Source organism: Alligator mississippiensis, chromosome 5, assembly GCF_030867095.1.
Source record: "Alligator mississippiensis isolate rAllMis1 chromosome 5, rAllMis1, whole genome shotgun sequence".
Taxonomy (NCBI): Eukaryota; Metazoa; Chordata; order Crocodylia; family Alligatoridae; genus Alligator; species Alligator mississippiensis.
This window is the reverse complement of record NC_081828.1, coordinates 121896824-121917060: the sequence shown is the minus strand read 5'-3', so window position 1 is coordinate 121917060 and position 20237 is coordinate 121896824. Positions and strand designations below refer to the sequence as shown.

The 20237-nt window shown below is 45.4% G+C and overlaps 1 protein-coding gene across 1 annotated transcript in view; it reads left to right on the top strand.

Moving 5' to 3' along the window:
- Nucleotides 1–5519, top strand: part of VOPP1 (VOPP1 WW domain binding protein) — a 109387-nt gene extending 103868 nt beyond the window's left edge. The window contains exon 5 of the mRNA XM_006275622.4: nucleotides 1151–5519. Coding sequence (XP_006275684.1) covers nucleotides 1151–1332 — 182 coding nt within the window. The 3' untranslated portion in view covers nucleotides 1333–5519. The remainder of the gene's footprint in view (nucleotides 1–1150) is intronic.
- The last annotated feature ends 14718 nt before the right edge of the window (nucleotides 5520–20237 follow it).

The following is a 20237-nucleotide window of genomic DNA, read 5'->3' as shown; positions in this document are numbered from 1 at the left end:
TCTTGGTCTGATGCACAGATCCAGACAGAAAGAGGCCTCAGAGCAGTAAAATGTCTGCATTCTATTATGGCAGGGGTTTTCAACCTTTTTAATACGTGTACCCCTGGTAGCTGGACGCGAAGTGGGGGTGGGTGGGGGGGTGCAGTGTGCACAGCCCAGGGGTAGCAGCAGCTGCCACATGAAAGCATTCCCACTCTCCCACCCACCGCATCTGGCCAGCTGGGTAGCACCTGTGTGGCCCGCAGAAGGGCGCTGCTGCCTTTGTCTCCCTCTGGCCCTGCTCCTGGGAGGTGGCAGCCCAGGGTGGTGGGTGGAGGTGTTCCGTCCCCACCCACCCACACATACCCCCTAGGGCCTTCCCAAGTACCCCTGGGGGTATGCATACCCCCCGGTTGACAACCCCTGTATTATGGTATGAATTTCCATGACCCTGACACTGTGACTGCACTAGCAGCCTCATTTTGAAGAGGGTTTCTTTCTTTGTTGGTCTCTAGTATCTTGGAAAACGGACCAGTTTTCTTTTGTGGCTAATACAATGCCTCTGGCTCCTCTAGACAACTATGCTTGCTGCAAAGCACTGGGCTAGCAGAGAGGGATGTCCTTGTGGCAGTGAAGTCATTGCAGAGGAAGGCCTGGCCTTGGGACTGTTACCTGCCATGAGTCTTGTTCAGTCCTGTCTTTCCTCTCCTCCCATGGAAAACTTTCCCTGAACTCCACATCCCCACCCTTTATTCATTAAAGAAGGAAAGGTTGTAAATAATATTTTTTCCTTCCTGACTCCACCTCTCTTCCCCCTAGCAAAAACTGAATTTTCTTTATGTTACCTCCTTAACGTGCTCTCTGTGCCTCGATATGAGGGATGATACAAGCATTCAAGGCTCGGTCCACAAAAGGATTTGGGTGCCTAAGTGCTGAATCACCTTCATAGTTAGAAAGTCCTTCCTAATATCTAACTTCAATTTCCCTTGTTGCAACTCAAGCCCATTGATTCTTGTCCTGTCTCCTGTGAACACGCAGAACAATGGATTGCCATCCACTTTATAGCAGACCTTTTCAATTTTTTTAAAGACTGTCTTCTCTTTCCCCCACTAAATAATCCCAATTTTTCCAATTTGCCAATCAGTGTGCCTTCTCTCTCTCTCTTTTTCAGGTGTGCCGCAACCTGGGATGCCATATTACACTGATCCAGGAGGACCTGTGATGAATCCCATGGCTATGGCCTTCCACGTCCAGCCCAACTCCCCACAGGGAAACCCGGTTTACCCACCTCCACCTTCCTACTGCAACACACCACCACCCCCATATGAGCAAGTGGTGAAATCCTCCACGTAACAACTCTGCTGCTATGTAACCTAACTCTGTAGGAAGAAGGTGTCATTGCAAAATGACAGGGGTGGAGGGCTTTCAGCCCTTTTGAACACTTGCTGGTTTTCTAATCTCCCCCGCCTTTCCCATTAATGTTACTTGCAAGGGGTGATTTTTTTTTCTTTCTTTTTTTTTTCCAATAGGGGGTGGATTTTCCTTTTGTCTTCAATTCAAGAGTAAAGTCTTTTTAAACCTTTTAATAGAAACAGATATTTAAATCCTTTATGTTTTCTCTTTATTTATTGTTTTATTTTAAATGTGTATATTAATGCGCGTGGCAAAATATGGCAGCAGCTCTTGAGTTTTTTATTCAACCCCAAAGTAATCTATGGAATGTGGAATTCCAATGGAAAGGAGAGAGGCAGTGAGTTGGGGGAGGAAAGGAGAAAAGGGGCAGTGTAAGCTAGTTAGATGGACTACGACCACCCTCCCACCAATCATGGTACATGGCTTTCTTATAAAGCTCTGTTCTGTGGCAAAGGGAGACTAGTTGTTCTGGAAGCCATCAAATGAATGAGAAATTGAGATTAGTTGAGTCAAGGGGATGTGTTCTGTTTGTCCTTCTTGGACTTCATTGCTGTAAAAGGTGGAGCCTAGAAACCATGAATGGGCAGGGCTGCAATGTCTTGACCTACCTGCACAGGACTCTGAATATGGCAGCTTAAACCTGGCTCCTCCTCTTCTTTGGACACATGTTGTTTGCCAAGGATTGTATAATACTGTTGATGATCTAAATGTAGTGGGGGGAAGTGTTATCAGTGTACAGTTTCATAGAGTGTAAGAGAAAGAACTTAGAAATATCAGGATGCACAAAAGAGTTTCTGCCCTAAGGTTAATGAGGGGAAAAATACGGAGGAGGGACCTCAGGTCCCAGTCTTGTTCCCTTGGAAATCAAAAGGAGTTTTGTCATTGATTTCACTGGGAAATGACTGGATCCTGGAGCCATTCAGCATATTAGATCACCACATGTCTGTGTCTGTGTGTACAAGAATGTTGTCCTCGCCTAGTGTTGGATTCTACAAAACCCTCTCTTACCACTATTATAACTGCATAACCTGCAATAACCTTTTAGCCTGGTGCACAGACACTTTGACCATTCAGCTGCCTCTGGCAGCCAAAGCCCTGGATATTATGCTAAGCATCTGCACCAGACTTTAAACAAACAAAGTAGCCCCCTTTCACTCAGAAGTGTTGATGGGGGTGATTTTTTTTATTTCAAATATTTCCAATTAAAGTGTGGTGCTACTCTGAAAGTGATGATGGGAAAAAATGGTGGCTTTTCTAGCCTGTGTGTATTCAGTTGCAACTGCTTATCTGAGTGACAAACATGACTGTTGCTTTTTACTGCTCTTGGACTTGTTAAACTACTCCCTCAGCCCCTTGCCCAACATATGTAGAATTGTTTTCTAACTTCCTGTCTGTTGCAGGTGGGCCAGCCACTGAAAGAATAAAGATGCACACGTGTAACTCACAGCTTTCTCTGAAAGCACACGCATTGTCACAAATATAATCCTGGATATTCTTCAGCCTCCAGAACACTTGTTACAGATGATGACATGTGAGACCTTGGTTCTCAAGGCCCAAGTTAACTTTGAGGTTTGGCAGTCAGAGAACAACTCTGCTTACAATCTGAGTGTCTTCGGTACAGAAGTTGCTGAGCGAGAACATGGCAGCTTAAACCTGGCTCCTCTTCTCCTTTGGACACTTCGTGGTGTTTGCCAAAGAATTTGCAGTGCTGCTTGTAGTCACTTTTTGAAGTGGCACCAACCTTTCAAGAGCAAAATCCAGCTCTTCTAGCACAGGTAAAACTCATATTGAGAATCAGCAGTTCATGGCCACAGAGAGGAAAGAGAATACTTCCTGGACCCCCTCCACTGATGTACACCCAAGGGGGGGAATCTGCCTGGTATAGCTACAGTGAAATTGGATCGATTACACATTTTATTACATACCATAACCCATTTTGTATCACTTAGTGTTGGACTTCAGCTAGATTCAGCCCACTCTAAAGGTTTTGCGTTTGATTTCAGTTAGATTAAGATTTGGCCCAAAGAAAATATTTAGATTTGTTTAGTGAATAAATATTAGCTCCCTGCCAGGAGCTGTACTGTCTGCTGTTTGATCTGGGTTTTATCTCTATATCTGACTATTAGTCTTGCTCACACAGAGAAATCAATAGAGGGATAAAGACAATAAATATCAAGTTAATGCTAACAGTAAAGTTTGGTCATTTTTAGGGTTTTCTTACTACAGTCTTTTTTAACAGCTGCAGGCATAATTCCAAGCCCACTTAGGTTGGTGTCAGCCAGGAATAACTCTAATAACAATAATAGTTGGTATAATTACACTGTTAAGAAATTAGAATAGGGCTCTGCAGTTGCACTTGCCTTTATATTCTAGTCAATACCACATGGACTCTCAGATCATATCTTTCCATGTGTCCTCATACTCAACATATGCTTTTAAAAGTGTTGAATACAATGCTCATATCCACTTATCGTCTTAGGCTGGAAGAAGGTACTACATTTTACTGTACAATACTGTAGAATCTCATAGTACATGACATGTTCTTCACCTTCTATCATGCTAGTGATGTTTATGTATCCCCCAAGATGTTTGACCTGATTTCTCATTTATCCCTTCAGACTCTGTTGTGGATTAAAAACTAACCGTCACATTCCAATATCTTTCATCATTTTTCCCCCCAAAAATTTAGAGAATGGGCTTAGCCACCTTCACCCATCCCCTTCCCACCAGCTTAATTTAACTTTCTGTGCCACATTTTGAATCATCCTAAGGTATTGTATATGGGTAATATTGAAGGGCAAAAGTCTTTCCCAGCTCCATGTAAATGATCTTAACTACCTAGCTGCATCTAAATCTTTGGTAATCTCATTACCATTTTAGGTCATTCAGCAATTCCCACTGCCATGATGTCAAAAGTGATCTTGCAAACTCACGTGTACTTGGCTTTAAGCCGTAGGACATCAGTGGAATTCTCCGTGTGCTGAAGGTTAAGTATGCACACACAAGTTTGCAGAATCAAGGCCACTGTCTGTTCTGATCTCCTCACCTGTGTGGTTTTTCCGCACACACTTCTATGTATACAGCATAGCAGAAGATTTGAGGTCATCACTACAGGTTTCCCCTCCAAGGAGAATCTTGCACTTGATGTTCTTTCATGTTGTCAAGCTACTTCGAGATTCACAGGTCTTAAAACCAGAAGGAGCCATTAGATCATTTAGTCCAGGCTCCTGCATACCACAAAACAGAGAATTCCACCCATTGACCCTTGCATTGAGCTCAAGGATGAGAGGAAGTACAAGAAAAGTAGTTTATTTTTTCTCAAGTATTGCAGTAATAGTATGTTATTCTGAGGCTATTGCTATTAAAATGCTTTATCTAACCATCCACCAGGGAAAGGATATGGCTTTTGTGGTTTGAAATACAGGTTCAGTGGACATTTTAGATGGGAGTTAGCTATGTTTTGTTCAGGTTCAAAAGACCCATCTGTCTGCACACTATGACTGTACATATTTTCTAAAGTAGTGTGCACACTAACTTTAAAACTGCCTACCTATATCATATTATATGGCTGTGTATGCACTGTCTTCATTTTTTTTCTTAAATGAATCAAGAATTTCTTTAATCAGACTGGGACCTATAGTATTAGAACATAGGTGGTGTTAAATTTTTAAATATATGTATGTACATGATTAATGTGTCTTTTAAGAAAGCTAATGTTTTCCTGATAACATTGGGTAGAGCCCTTTTACAGTGAACTCTTTTATGCTTTATATTGAAATTCAAATTCTGGTAAATTTGGGGGGGTTTTTTGTTTTTGTTTTTTTCAATCTAATTGATTGTTTCTTTATTTATGTTGGTGGATTATACCACCCCTTACAATGAAGTTAAACTCCTGTTCTAGTGAAGTTCTTCGGTACTTAATTGAAAACATAGCAGCTATATGAGTAACCCTATGAATTACTTTCAAATTGCTTACATGCTTTTCCTCTCCTATTTTTCAAGTTTTTTAACTTTTTTTTCTTTTTAGTAAAAAAATATAAAAGGGGAAAAAAAAGAAAACCCTGTACGTTTTTTAGGGTCCTGTTTCATATGTATGCAAAATAAAATTGGTCTGGGTGTGTACCTTGCTTCTTTTGTCCAAAACAGTTTGGAGGTAAATGTGGTCAGAATCAGTATTTTTACAGCTCTGGCTTTTACCCTAAACCAGGTTCAATAGAAAGGTCCCTTAAGCTGCATTTGGTTAAAGATGAAGAATTTCTAGCCATCTAATTACTTTTTATTGCTTTTCTCTGAGCTCAAAAAGGATTTATGTTAAGGGAAAGCTAAACTGTGAGGTGTCCGTTTTATACAAAATGAAGGAACACAGTGCTAAAGTCACAAAGGGACTTTAGTTGAGGCAAAGTGCAGATCCACTGAGGTCTTCAAGAAGGGATTGGTAACCTATGGGCCACAGACAGAATTCAGCCCACAGAACAACAGGCTCTGGACCACAGAGCTACAGTCAGCAGGGGTTTTGCTTGTGCCTCAGTTGGATCCACAGCCAATGCTGCTGCAAGGAAAAGCAGTAGCAATAAGAGCTGGGTCCTAGCCCTGATACACTTTGGACCCAAGCTGGTCCATCCCTACCTGCTGTCTAGCACTGGAAGCATCTCGGCACTGGTTAACTTCTTAGGTGCCTGTTTGATATGCACACAGCCATTTCCAATATAAGAAAACTGAGTTTCTTGTAGCCTCATGCCTGAACCCAATAAGATTCTTAAGCCAGGCCCTTTTCCTGTCTACCTACATACATGACTAGGCTGATGGCCCTTTTCTGAGCACACCTGTTGGGTCAGGCTTTGCTCAAGAAGCTGCTGTCTTCCCCTCCTTGAACTAAATAACCAAGGTTCAAACCAGTTTAGTGTACTTTTGAACCTGAGTCTTCCATATCCCAGATATGTGCTCTAATTGCCGGACCCAGTAATAAATTATTTTTTGCTCAGTGGTCCAACTTTTAATGAGGGAGGGGGTTGGCCAGGTGAAGAGTGCTGCCCACAGAATAATCTTTATCAGTGGTGCTCGTGATTTTGGCCCTGTGGGCCAGATGAATGGCTCAGGGCCTATCTGTGGTCTGGATAGGGCCCAGTGTTACCTCTGCCCAGCCTAGATCAAGCTCCAGGGGCCCCACACTATCTTCACATGGCTGGGATCAGGCTCTGGGGGACCTATGCTCCTTCTGCCTAGCTGTCTTTCACTAGCTTTGGGGCTGTGGCAAGCACCATGCTATTATTTACAAGAGTGAGGCACCACCACTTTTTCTTACTTTTCTGGCAGCCACTTTTATACTGTTCAAGAGCAAGTTCTGCTCACTTTGGTGAAAAGAGGGACATGGGAACCTTCCTTCAGAGCTGGTTGTTATGGAACCCATTCTGAGTTGCTGTGTTCTCCCCATGTATAGGGACCCTATATAGGATCCCACTCCAGTGGCAAGGCACCCAACAGGAGTTATGGTGCTTGAGTCCTTTACTGTATCTGTCCCCAAAGTGCTAAGTAGTAATTAATAATGCATATGTTGTGCCTTTAGGATCTGAGATGAAAAATGAGTTGGAGTGACACTGTGCTTTGATTGTAGTGCAGGGAATTATTCCCCTGATCTGTTATAAGGAGAGTATCATTACCTATGTGACAGTGGGAAAGGAATGTTACAAGCACATAGTTGAATCATCATGAGTGGTTATGATCTACACCCACGTGTGCGTGCACACGCACGCACACACACACACTCCACGATTATTAAACTAACCCATATCTGACATGCAAAAACTCCATAAAAAAACCTTCCTTTTTATTTATTTCACAGGCTGAATTGTTTTATAAATCCTTGTCAGGTTGGCAAACAGCTTGCTCAGCTCTCACTTCAGTTCTTTGGGCCAGGTCAGAAAGCCAGGTCAAAAAGCTTGACCATTATTGCTTATTAGTGTTTCAAAAAAATGAAGGTGTTGAGGTGGGCAACTTTCAGAATGGAGAATTTTAGTGTTCAGCTTTTGTGGGGTTGACTATGGAGTGTATTTGGGGGTTGAAAGGATGGAGAGGACCCATGAAGAGGTAAAGAGCATGTGATAAAGCGACAGAGCAAATTACTGCAGTAAGATGGGCATGAAAAACAGAGTGACATTGTGAAGGGCCTAGAGCAGGACTTAGCAACATTGTGGAACAGGGGGAAACTTGGGCTTTTCTTGGAACACAGGCTACTTTCAACCCATCCCAGACTGCTGTAGCTGCAGCCATGGCCACTGCCACTCTTCCTCTGCAGTGCCACCACCATTTCTCCCTGCCACCCAAGTAAAGCTCCCTGCTGCTGAAATGTTGTAAGCATCCCCCAGATCCTCCTCCCTGGTTCCACAGGATGTAGGGGGGGCAGACCTGTGGCCTAGAGCCAGAAGTTGGGCAAGAAACAACCAAAGGATATTCAGTTTTGGGGAAACATCCAGCATCCTGTTTATCTGGAAGAACTGAGTTACAACACACGTTAAATGGGAGGGAGAAGCTAGAGAACAGTAATGGCTAGAGAGGATTCATAAGGTAGATAGTGTATAGCATGTGGGACGAGTTTGAAAAGTGTTATTGTAGCAAGGAATCATTGGAGTCGGAGCTAGATCTCCAGAACCACTGTACTATGTTCTTTATAAAAAGCACCTGGGACACTGCTTAGCTGTCTGCATCTTGGAGTAGATCTGCACTGCAGTCATTGCTGTGCTGGCAGCTTATGCAGACATGCCTGAGCTAATGGGGGACTGCTAAAAGCACAGCACTAGTAGCATGGAACTCCAGCTGCCTGCATAGTTACCTTGCTTCTCATGCAGGTTGTGCAGCCCACACCGTGTTTCACGCTCCTGCAGAAAGGCGCCAGCAGGACCCAAGTTAGTTTTGTTAGTAACCCAGGCTATAGATGTTCAAAAGGCACCTAAAGACTGAGCTGTGATTTAGCTGTGCTTTGTTCCTCTCCTTACCTCTCCAGAAGCACCTAAGCAGATGAAGCGCTAAATTCGCATTGAAATCAACCAGCCTATATATTTCTGAAAAGGCCACTGGGTGCCTATCTGTATCTTTGAAACTCTGGTCAGGTGGCATATGATCCACAAGATGATCCACACTCCATACAGCACAGGAAGGCAAAAAGAGCTCCGAGGTCCCTACTAATCAGACTGGTTGGGGGATGATAAGGCTTTGCAGTCCAGCACCTAAGACAAAGGATTCTCTGGACCACCACAAAGCCATCAAAAGCTGTTGCGGCCAGTCTCTGATGCTTTGGGGAAAAAAGAAGAAAGCGCCAGAATATATCTTGCTAATTGTGCATTAAAGAAAACAATCTTCTACAGGCATGATACCCTTTAGCAACTGAACTGTGCGCTCATGTGGAGGCAGCTATTCACAGTGATCCCAGAGTCCTTCTCTGCTCTCCAAGGCAGTCATTTGGCAGCTTTAGTTTCCATCTGCATTTCCTTATATTCAGCTGTATGGAAACATTTTTGTTGGACCATTTAACCAGATGATTCATATCATCCTGTAACAATAACCTACTGCCTTTAGCTACTACACTCTTAGCTGCTACAGTCTTTGGGTCATTTACACACTATACCAGCTAGGATTTCATAATAGCAATTTATCCTGGAGGTCTCCACTGGGTCATTGATGCTTCCCAATTAAGAATGGTTTTGAGATCTATCATTGAGACCGTTTTTCCATTGATTGAATGTGTGCTATGTTGGTTCCATAGAATATAAGTTTCTTAATCAAAATGTCATGTTGTACAAAGCCAAATATGCCAGAGAAAACCAAGCGTACTATTTCAATGCAACTGGCTTTTTCAACCAGATTTGAAATCTTGTCAAAAACAAATTGAGGTTTGTTTGAACAGAGGGTTTTTTTCCATTAAACCAGGGTGACTCACATTAATTTTAGGTTTAACCACTCAGTCTGGGTTGAGATTATTCCTGGATTGTTCTTTGTGAAGAGAAAATGGATATGACTATGCATGAGAGGAGCAATATCAAGACTGAGAGAATACCTGGTAGCTTTGTTGGATTTTGCTTACTTTTTCAGGCTAGGGACAGACATTCAAAAAGCCTGAGCCTGAATTGATTCAATCTTTGGAGGTTAGTCTAACTTGGCTGGCTTGAACCAGTTTGTAACCACACAGACATTCTGGACTGAGAAAATTCAGGCATATGCCTGCAGTGGCACAGGTTAGAAGCTATGGGGTGCTAGAGTAGCCCTCCCTTCCCTTACACTGTGCTGAGATGAGGGGGGATGTGGCCAGGCCCTGGTAGGACACTTTGATTAGAGAGGTCTGCCTGCATGGTCCCAGGCTTTTCCCTGCTGTCTGCTCAAGGGGTGGGAGTGTTGCCAGACCCCAGCCCTCTTTTTAAACAGCTTACTAGCTCACGTGTTGATCAGCTCCAAAAGCCTATACCAATAACTGTTCTGTCTGCCTGTCCCAGTGAAATTGGAGACCCACACACACAGAGACAACTCTGGGCCTTAGCTATCATACCACTGGCAATGGGTGCATGCAGGTGCATGTACACTCCCTGAGTGTGGCAGTGCATCCCCTGCGAAAAGGCACTGCTGACATTGCTGGTGGTGCCTGTGGGCGGTCGTTACTCACCGCCCGCCCCCGCACTGACACTGCTGGCAGTGTCTGCAGGCAGTCCACGATTGCCACTGCTGCCAGTGGCATCTGTGGGTGGTTGCCAGCCACTGGTCAGCGCTCGCCACCCCCACCCCTTGTCACCAACAGCACCACGGCTGCCTGCAGAAGCTCCCCACTTACTGCCCCCCACATGCCCACCACTAACAGCACTGCTACCGCCTGCAGGAGCTTGCCGTGCCCCCCCAGCCTCTGGGGGCATGCGGTGTTCATGCCACATGCCTAGGGTCGGTGAGGCTGGGGTCTGCTGTGGGAGATGGGAAGGAGGGAGATGAGGATTTCTGCTTGAGCAGTGAGCAGTGATGAGGAGTAAGGCAGGAGGAACCCAGGCAGACCCTGCTCTGTCTGCAGTCTCTGCCAGAGCTCCAGCCAGGGAGCAGAGGGGAGGGGCCAGCTCTGCTGTGGAGCAGAGAGCCCTGCCCAGGCCAGAGAGCATGCCAGGATGCTGGAGCTGTCTGGTTTATCTTAAACCAGGAAAGGGTCTGGGACAGACATTGCATAAACCAGTTTGACCCAAATCAGTTAAGTCTGATACTACATTCATATTTATATTTATAGATTTCATATTTATAGACATTAGGGCTGGAAGGGACCTCGGAAGATCATCGAGTCCAGCCCCCCACCCAAAGGGCAGGAAGTCAGCTGGGGTCATAGGATCCCAGCAAGATAAGCATCCAGTTTCATCTTGAAGGTGTTCAATGAAGGCACTTGAACAACCTCCGGTGGCAGGCTGTTCCAGACCTTGGGGACTCGGACAGTAAAGAAATTCTTCCTTATGTCCAGCCTGAAACGATCTTGTAGTAGTTTGTGACCATTCGACCTCGTCATCCCTTGGGGCGCTCTGGTGAACAAACGTTCCCCCAGATACTGGTGGTCACCCCTGATAAACTTGTAGGTGGCCATCAGATCACCCCTGAGCCTGCGCTTTTCCAGGCTAGAGACCCCCAGGGCTGTCAGCCTGTCATCGTAGGGTCTGCTTCCCTGACCTCTGATCATGCGCGTGGCTCTTCTCTGGACTCTCTCAAGCTTCTCCACATCCTTTTTGAATTGTGGAGCCCAAAACTGGACGCAGTACTCCAGCTGCGGCCTCACTAAGGCCGAGTACAGGGGGAGAATGACGTCCCGGGATTTGCTTGAGAAGCATCTATGGATGCAAGCCAGCGTTTTGGTCGCTTTACTAGCCACAGCATCGCATTGCAGGCTCATGTTCATCTTGTGGTCAATGATGACCCCCAAGTCTCTTTCTTGCATAGTGCTAACCAACATAGCACTGCTGAGCCTATAAGGATGCTGCGGGTTTTTTTTCCCCAAGGTGGAGAACCTTGCATTTATCGACGTTGAACACCATCAGATTCTCATCCTCCCACTTGCTGAGCCTGTCCAGGTCAGCCTGGATCATCCGCCTGTCTTCTGGTGTGGATGCTTTGCCCCAAAGTTTGGTGTCATCTGCGAACTTGGCCAGTCCGCTTCTGACTCCAGTGTCCACATTATTAATGAAGATGTTGAACAGTATGGGTCCAAGGACAGAGCCCTGGGGGACCCCACTGGTCACAGGACACCACGATGAGTGACTTCCATCAGTTACTACCCTCTGGGTCGGACCCCGGAGCCAATTTTCCAGCCAGTGGATCGTGGAGGACCCAAGGCGACAATTGGCCAGTTTCTCCAAGAGACGATCATGGGACACCAGATTGAAGGCTTTTTTGAAGTCAAGATATATGACATCAATCTCATCTCCCTTGTCCAGGTGATAGGTCACCTGGTCGTAGAAGGAAATGAGATTGGTCAGGCAAGACCTACCCGCAACAAACCCATGCTGGCTATAGCAAGACCTACCCACAACAAACCCATGCTGGCTATAGCAACCAGGTTTATCTCAAACCGGTTTCAGAACATTTTCAAACTGGTTTATGTGCACTGAACATATGTTCTGTTACAGGTTAAAATCAGTTTCTGATCACTGAAACTGGTTTTTGTGTAATATCTAGCCCTAGCTCTAGGGTAGGCAGGAGTATTTTTGTCATTCCTCCCCCATTATTAAGTTCCTATTTCTCCAGTACAATACTAAGAAAATTAGACAAATCACTCTTGTTTATTGATGATAATGCAAGTGTGAAAGTGTGCAGAGTGAAAAACTTAAAAATGAAATGCATTGTCAGTTCTTTAAAACTACTCTTCACAGAAAATGGTGCTAGCACCTTTGGTCAGCTGCACTTTTCTTACTTTAATATATACAAACCCATGGATAGGTGACTTTCAGGTCAATACTCTCAAGAATTTGGCTTCAAGACCTATCAAGTAAGACTGAGCTATCATTAAATGCCTTTATACCTTTATAAGCTTAAAATTAGAAAAGCTGCATTCTCTCCCTGCAACAGAAACTGGCACGGGTGACTGGTGCCTCCTGAGTCTGGGGGGGCACAATTTGTGGGCGGGCCTGGGGGTGGGGGCAAAAGCCCTATATCCACTCCTATACTTCTGTGCTGCAGCTTAGTGCCCCTCCCCCACACATGCTGCCGGCCCGTGCAGCAAAAAAACTGCCCTGTCCTGAGCAATGCTGAATCGGGAGCCAATTAGGGGGTGCATGTGCCCTCCCATGCTCCCCCAACCAGTCGCCTGTGGAAGCTGGCAAAGTTTAGAGAACCTTGGGTGTGATAGCTATATTTGGAAACAAGGAAAAAGCTTGTTTTTGTATGGAAAAGCCAGTGCAGCTTTTGGGCATGTTCCAGGTTTCAGCTGCTTTCTTCAAGAGTCTGAAGAAAAGTGCTTCTGTCAAAAGATGTCTCTTACTCAGGCTGTCCATCTGCTTAAAACAATGCATTGTTGTCATAATTCTTCTCGGGTCACCTCAAATGCTTCTGGGAGCTCTTACCAAAAAAAAAAAAAAGTTTTTAAAAAATTGGCACTTCTCTAGGTGTAAAAAAAAAAAAAAAAAAAGGCTTTGAATTGTTACATGGCAATATCCAAAACAATGGAAAAGGTTGACTTCAGAGTTCTCTTCTGCATTTCTTATTAGTTTATCTCTGATATAATCATCAAACATTTTCTTTTTGGTTCATTCTCCAAGCTGTTTGTCTTGTGAGAAAGACATTCCAATTTCTAACTCATCAGTGAGTTCCTGAGGACGTCAGGACACTTGCCAAATTGCTATCGGAATGGTAGATCATATGGAAATCCTCTAAGGCTTTTAGCTGATATGTACCTAGTCTGATCTTTTTTGAAACATTTTTATTTTCAAGATTGACTTCGTAAAGTATGACGTAACAACATGCCACACTGCACAAGAACGTATAATCGCGGACTTTGTGAGCCAACAATATGTTGTCATTTCAAAATTTGGTTCCTGTGGGTCCTTCTGGGTTTCAATCATTGGCAATTGGAACTAAAGTACTGTAGCACTACTAAAACTTAGTGGAAAACTACTGAAGTGTGGGCTAGCCTTTCTGGCAGACGTATCACATATTAGCTCCACACTCCTTTCCCTTCCCTAATCTGCCATGTGCTACACACAAAGACTGCCCATACTTGGCACATGCCGCAGGCTGGCCACCCCTAAACTACACAGATAACACCAATTAGGCTTTCCCATGTCATTTCACTCAAGAGTTTTGGAAACAGGTTGGTCACATGTTGGTACCTTGACTCCTAGAACTGCAGTGAGGCTGCAAAAATATATACTGAACAACTTGTGTCATCCTTTAGATGACACAAGTTGTTCAGTATATATTTTTAGTATATATTTTCAGTTTTATATATATTGTTCAGTATATATTTTGCCTATGCCATGCACATCCTTTAAATCCCAAGATTTAAAGGATGTGCATGGCATAGGCAAAAAAGCTGCTCTCTTGTTAAGGCTCTAAATTCTCTGAACTCTGCACAGTTTGCTTGCCATATCTGCCCCGCTGTCACAGGCTTGGCCTTTCAAATCAATGAATGAGAGCTCTGTTTCTTTTTACTGTTCAAGGAGAGCTTCTGTCATTCCAATACCAGTTAAATCTGTTGCATTCAAGGATAGACATTCAAAACCTGCCCCCACATCTCCACCACCTCCACTATTACTACACCCCACAACAGAGCCATCAGCATCCCAGGATCTTACAGCTGCACCTCCAGGAATGTAGTATACCTCATCCAATGCACCAAATGCCCTGATGGAAAATATGTAGGAGAGACCAGACAACAACTGCGCACCAGAATGAACGCACACCAGAAATCCATCAAAGACAGAAACACTCAATTACCGGTGGGGGCACATTTCTCACAGGAGGGCCACTCTCTCTCCAATCTCTCAGTCCTGATCCTCAAGGGAAATTTACACAACATATCCCAGAGATGGGCCTATGAGCTCCATTTCATCAACCTGCTGGATACTAGAGATCAGGGACTAAACACAGACATTGGATTTTTGATACATTACAATCTGCCTGGCAACTGACTCCCCAGCCCAGCCCAGCCCCTGGCTTCTTTACTTTTCATTCCATCCAGGAAGAGCACACAGCAACTGCTGCAGCTTCCTTAGCCTGACGAAGGGTTTTTGCACCCGAAAGCTTGCTTAATAACTATTCTCCAACCATTTGGGTTGGTCTAATAAAAGATATCAAATTCACCCAAGGAACCTTGTCTGCAGGACAGACTGAGACATTCTTTAAAGCTAAGGCTGCTTTCTCTCACCTCAGTTGCTGCTTCTTCAAAAAGATTGAGCAATCATTGATGTCTGTCCTTGTCTACTGATGGCTTGAGTGCAGTCTCACAAATGACAGCTGTGAACTTTCTTGGTGATTACTTGCCATTTGTCAGGACTTTTCAAGGCTTCCATGCTCTGACATTTCTCCTCTGCAGATTGAATAAGTGAAACTGCCAGAAGTAGGAACGTGGCTCTTTTGGCTGGAAGTACATTCATAGCTACTAGACTCCAATGAATCAGTTGGGAGTAAAGCAGTAAAAAAATCTTTTACAAAATTCAATGCCAGAAAGAAGCTTTTTTACCTAAGATTATCACTGTTGCTTTTACTTTGGGCTACGATAATTTACATTATCCCTAAGGACCAGTTAGTCTATGTATGATAAGACAAATACAAGCTAATTTAGGAACTTCTAAATAACCAAGAACTAACTGGCTTATCCAGGTAGGAGGCACCACCTGTTGTCTGCTCTTATCAAACAGCAAGTTCTGCAGTAGTGCCACCTGGCCTAGGTACAGACAGTCAAAAAGCCTGAGGCTGAATCAATTCAGTCTTTGCAGGTTAGTCTAAGCGGCACAGATTAAACCAAAACAGATGTGAACAGACATTGACTTTTGATTCAGGAAATGCAGCCACATGCCTACAGTAGCTCAGGCCAGAAGTCAGGGGGTACTAGAGCACAGCTCTCTGGCTGTATGTTCACTTCCTCTTCCTGCTGCCCCCAAGGTCTCTGGGATTTGCAGTCCAGAATTACAGCAGGAGAACTCTGCAGGGTTTCTCATGACTTCCTCTTCCTGCTTCCAGGTGTCTCTGGGATGTGTAGTCCACCATTGCAGCCAGCAGTAAGTTTGAGTGGGGCAAGGGCTGTTTAACTCCCCTCTCCAGCCCCAGACCCCAGCTGGAGTTTGCCAGGGGAGGGGGCAGTCCTCCCCCTGTAGACTGGGCTGCATCCCCAGCTAGGCTTGCCCCCCACAACCCTGATGTCAGCCAGCCCTCACCACTCCAGCTAGGGAGCAGAAGGGTGAGACCAGCCCTGCTCTCTGGAGTAGACAGCACAGCCCAGCTCAGGGCTGGAAAGCATCCTGGGGGGCTGTGATTTAACTTGAATCAGGAAGGGGTCTGGGACAGAAGTTTCATAAAGTGGTTTGACCCAAATCAGTTAAGTCTGATACTACAACCAGGTTTATCTTAAACCAGTTTCTGCCATTTTGAAACTAGTTTATGTGCCCTGAACTTATGTTCTGTTACAGGTTTAAACCAGTTTCTGATCACTTAAACAGGTTTGTGTACAACTTCTGTCCCTAGCCCTAAGGCACAGAAAATACAGGGGGTGGAAAGCCATGACTAGCAGGTGTTAGACTTGTGAGCCACAGTGTAGCCCCAGGAGCCAAGTAGTTATAGCACTTCCCAAAAAGGGAGACCTGAATGGTAAACCCCAATCCTCACCCAGAGAAGGTTTGAACTAGTATTTCTCTGACTTAGCACTGCCCCCAAAGGTTGAATATTATCCAGACATCCTCCCAGTTCTCCTTTTGAAGTTGACCCCCTGGGCTGCCAAGAGAGGCAAGGAGAAAGACCACCAGCTAGAGAGTGCATGATTCAATGAGAGCAAGTCCTGGGGTCTAGCCTGGATACTTGATCCTGATGAGGCAGAAGCTTCCTCATTGTACAGCTCACTTCCTGTTTAGTTGAATGACTATGAAATGTAGTAATGTAGATAGGTGTGGATGAGCAGAGCATCAGTTAGAGGGTGCTGCAGCAGCTGGCGGGCAGCAAGCCACCTCCTCCACCCCACCAGCCACAGCTGCAGCAACAGCCACCACCAAAATGCAGAGAGCTCAGGCTGTGGCAGAGAAGACTACCCTCTGCTCTTAATGGTCTGCATAATAACCCCATCCCCAATCATCCTGCCCAGGGCGTTGAAGGAGCTCATTAGGCCTCTGATTAATGCAAAGGGCAATGGCTCAATGTGAAAAGGACAATTAGAGAAGACTCTGGATAATGCCTAACCTCTATGGGGGGAAGGTGAAGGCTTTGAATGAGTGGCTAATTATTACTCAGCTACTGGGGCTGAAGCAGGAGGAAAGGGAAACTTTTGATGAAGGGCAGGTGAGTGGAATTGAAAAGCAAAGGTGGGGAACAAGAGCCAGCAGGGGGAGATATGGTGAGATGTGATGAATGAAAAGGATAATTTATTGATTTAATAGGGAGACAGAGCAAGGAACTAAAGGACCAGATGGCAGAAAAATGATGTAAATGCATTTTTCATTGCTTATACAGAACAGGATTTTTTCATCATTTGGATAATATAGTCAGCTTTTTAACTCCCCAGCCTCAACCAGTTCATGAATGCTTCCCTGTAAGACAAAAGGCTGCTTTAAGGGCAAGGGGGCTAAGGGGATAGTGGGTAACTGGGCAGAGTTGTGACAGTGCAATCCAGTTTGGGTCCAGCTCACCTGATGGCAAGGTAAAGCTTGGGTAGAGGCACACGCTTCATTGCTTTTGACAATGCCTCGAGCAATGTCAGGGCTTCTCTAAGCAGAAAAGGGCCTAATTATTGCTCTTTGCTGTGTCTTTTGGCAGTTAGTTGGCCTTGGGACACAGAGGACACATGCCCAGACTACTCAGTAATGCGTGCACATTGAGTAAATTAGACCTCCTTAGTTATTTCAGGGAATCAAGGTACTTTCTGCTCAGACCACAAATTCCTTCCCCCATGGGCTGAGGAAACAGTTCTGTCTGGCTGTAAAGGCTGCTGCCCCGTGTCCACCTCATTGCTTTTTCAAGTGGTGCCCTTTCCTAATGACAGCAACAGACAGAGCTGGTCTCGTTCTTCATTTTCAAAGAAAGGTGGACCTGTCAATCTGTGCCTACAGACTAGGGAAGCAGATGGCAGATGCAGGGATCTTCAGGGAACCAGTAATGAGCACCTTGTCAAAAGCACTGTAAGCTTTGAGGTACTTAAGAGCTTACTCAATTATTTTAGACAGAAAATCAATTCTGAGCCCTCACTTCTGCCATCTCTTCTCACAGCCCCATGTTACATGCCTTAAATGGAAGTCTTTGGCCTCTCATGCTGCAAGACCAGCACAACAAGCACCAGAGCTCCTACATCAGGCCTTAGGTTCACTTCTTTGGCAGGTTGAGAGATTGACAGAAGATTTGGGGGCTGGGATGGGGGGAGCTAGATATAGTCTAGGAATGGGCTTAATGCCAGCACCAAAGGAATGAGCTTGCACACTCTTAAACCCCGCTCCCCTAGGGCCAGATGCTTTGTGGGTGTTCCACTGTTATGCTCCCTAAATGCCCTAATAGCTACTCAAGACTGGCAGTTGTAACCAAACCCAGCTTATCTCCCCTAAATAGAGAGGGGCAGGGGAGGGGATCCTTTACTTAGATCACACTCAGGCCTGCTTCATGGCATTTTTAGCACCTAGACACAGTTTGGAGTCTATTTTCATGTGGGCTAGAGTGGGTTCAGTGAGGCACACACAACTCTTCTGCCTCTTAACCCAGTTGCCTGAGGGCATCTTGGCCAGGCGAGGGAGCAGAAGATTTGGGGTCCAGGCCCTGATCGCCCACCAAGGACTTAGCCCCACATCTTTTATTTTCCAGTAAAGTGCTTTAACCACCACACAGCACTGTCTTCTCCAGACCGCCTCTTGAATCTGGTTCAGTGGGCAGGCACAGACAGTGGGAGATATGTGAGGTCAGAAGCAGACACATCAGCCTGAAACATGGTGGATCAGTGAGAAGTATGCTCCTTGTTCCACATGCTTTGAATTTCAGAGTCCTGGACTGTGGCTCCAGAAGAGTATAAATTGTGCTACTGATTTTTTATCTGTTTTATTTGATGACAATTAAACATAAGGTGCAAGGAAGCCATTAGGGACAGGGGCGAAACCCAGGGACCTTTCCTGTCCAGAGAAACCTTTATCTTCTTGAGCCCCAGTCCCCCTGGCTTGAGCTTGTCTTCCTGGTCCCATATATAGCCCCTTTTTGATTGTCTAGTGGGCCACCTTCAAGAGGAGGGCTTAGACCAGGACTGCCCAACTTCAACGTGGAAAGGAGAGAGGAGGAGGGGTCCACACCACACCAGTTGCGAGCCCCAGGATGCATACCTGTGCACCACATCAGATCCTTGGTTAGCCGGGCAATGCAAGGTTCTCCATTTGTTCCACTGGGGAATTTTAAACCTCTGCTAACTTGTGTAGCTGTTCAGAAGTCTACTTGTCTCATTGTGAAAGACTTGTGTCTTTCCATGGCTTGTGTCTTGTTCTGCATAGATAACTGCTCTTACCTACTAGATATAATCAAGAGCCTCTGTCTGCTCTAGCAATAGCCTGTGGTTAGAGCACTCTCCCGGTACACAGGCCTCAGTGGACATTAAGCATCTTAGCCCTTGAATTAGCTGTCGAGACTGCAGTTAGACCACCCCTACCTTTGCCAAGGAAAGGGAGAGACAAGCCCCTTCAGGACAGTAATGTTAATGGGCTCTTTTGTGAGCCAGCTGGCAAGCATGCTCCTATGACTGCTAATGAAACCTGTTGTAGCATGACATCTCACAGCCCGTCTCATTTATTTGCTGTTCTCTAAATTATGATTTCCAACTTCCAGGAGGGACTTACAGCTCATTTACACTGGTGCAAGCAAGAGGTGAATCAGAGCTGGTGTTTGTGTGGGCCTTGCTTTGGGAAGAGCAGGGAAGGCACGTTAGCAGGTGTTCCTTTATACAAGCTGTTGGGCCAGAGGCCCCAGCGGTAAAGCATCCTATGCACAACTGCTTTGTAAATTCAATTCATTATGTTCAGATATTCCTTATACTACATACCCTTAGCTCACTAATGTTTTCCCATTAGCCAGATATCTGTGTGTGAATGGGAAAAAGTCATGGAGAGGGAAGGGGGCAGGGGCAAGTGCCATACTTCATAGCAGCAAAATCACTGTTGCTGGACAAGATAGGGGACAGCCTGTTGGAGCTAGTGGCAACCATTCCAGAAGCAGTCCACAAGGAGCTTTTAGAGCCTTTTGGAAAGGGTCACTGGCAGATCCATGATTGTACACCTGTGCTACAGATTAGCTGCTGCTAGTTGTTGATGACCAGGACTGGGGCATGGTAGGAGAGGCTGGCCAGAGCTTTGAAACCATTGTGGAACCAAGACGGGTTGCAAATCTGTTGGGTGAGTTGGGCTGTCAGTCCACATGTCCAGGAGGAGGAAAGTGTTGCTTGTGGCCCAGTTGTTACAGGCCTGTCATAGGACTGATGACACTCATATCAGGGCCTGGCCATCACCCTCACTGCTCACAAAACCAGTCACCTCCTTGGCACAGTCACCTTAACTGGGAAGGGGAAGAGGCAGGGCAAATGGCTGGGGCTGCAGTCAGTTGGGAGGAGGGAAGGGAGTGAGAAGGGGGGGAAAAAAACCCTACAAGCACAAACACCTACATGTACGTTCCACAGTGACTGACCG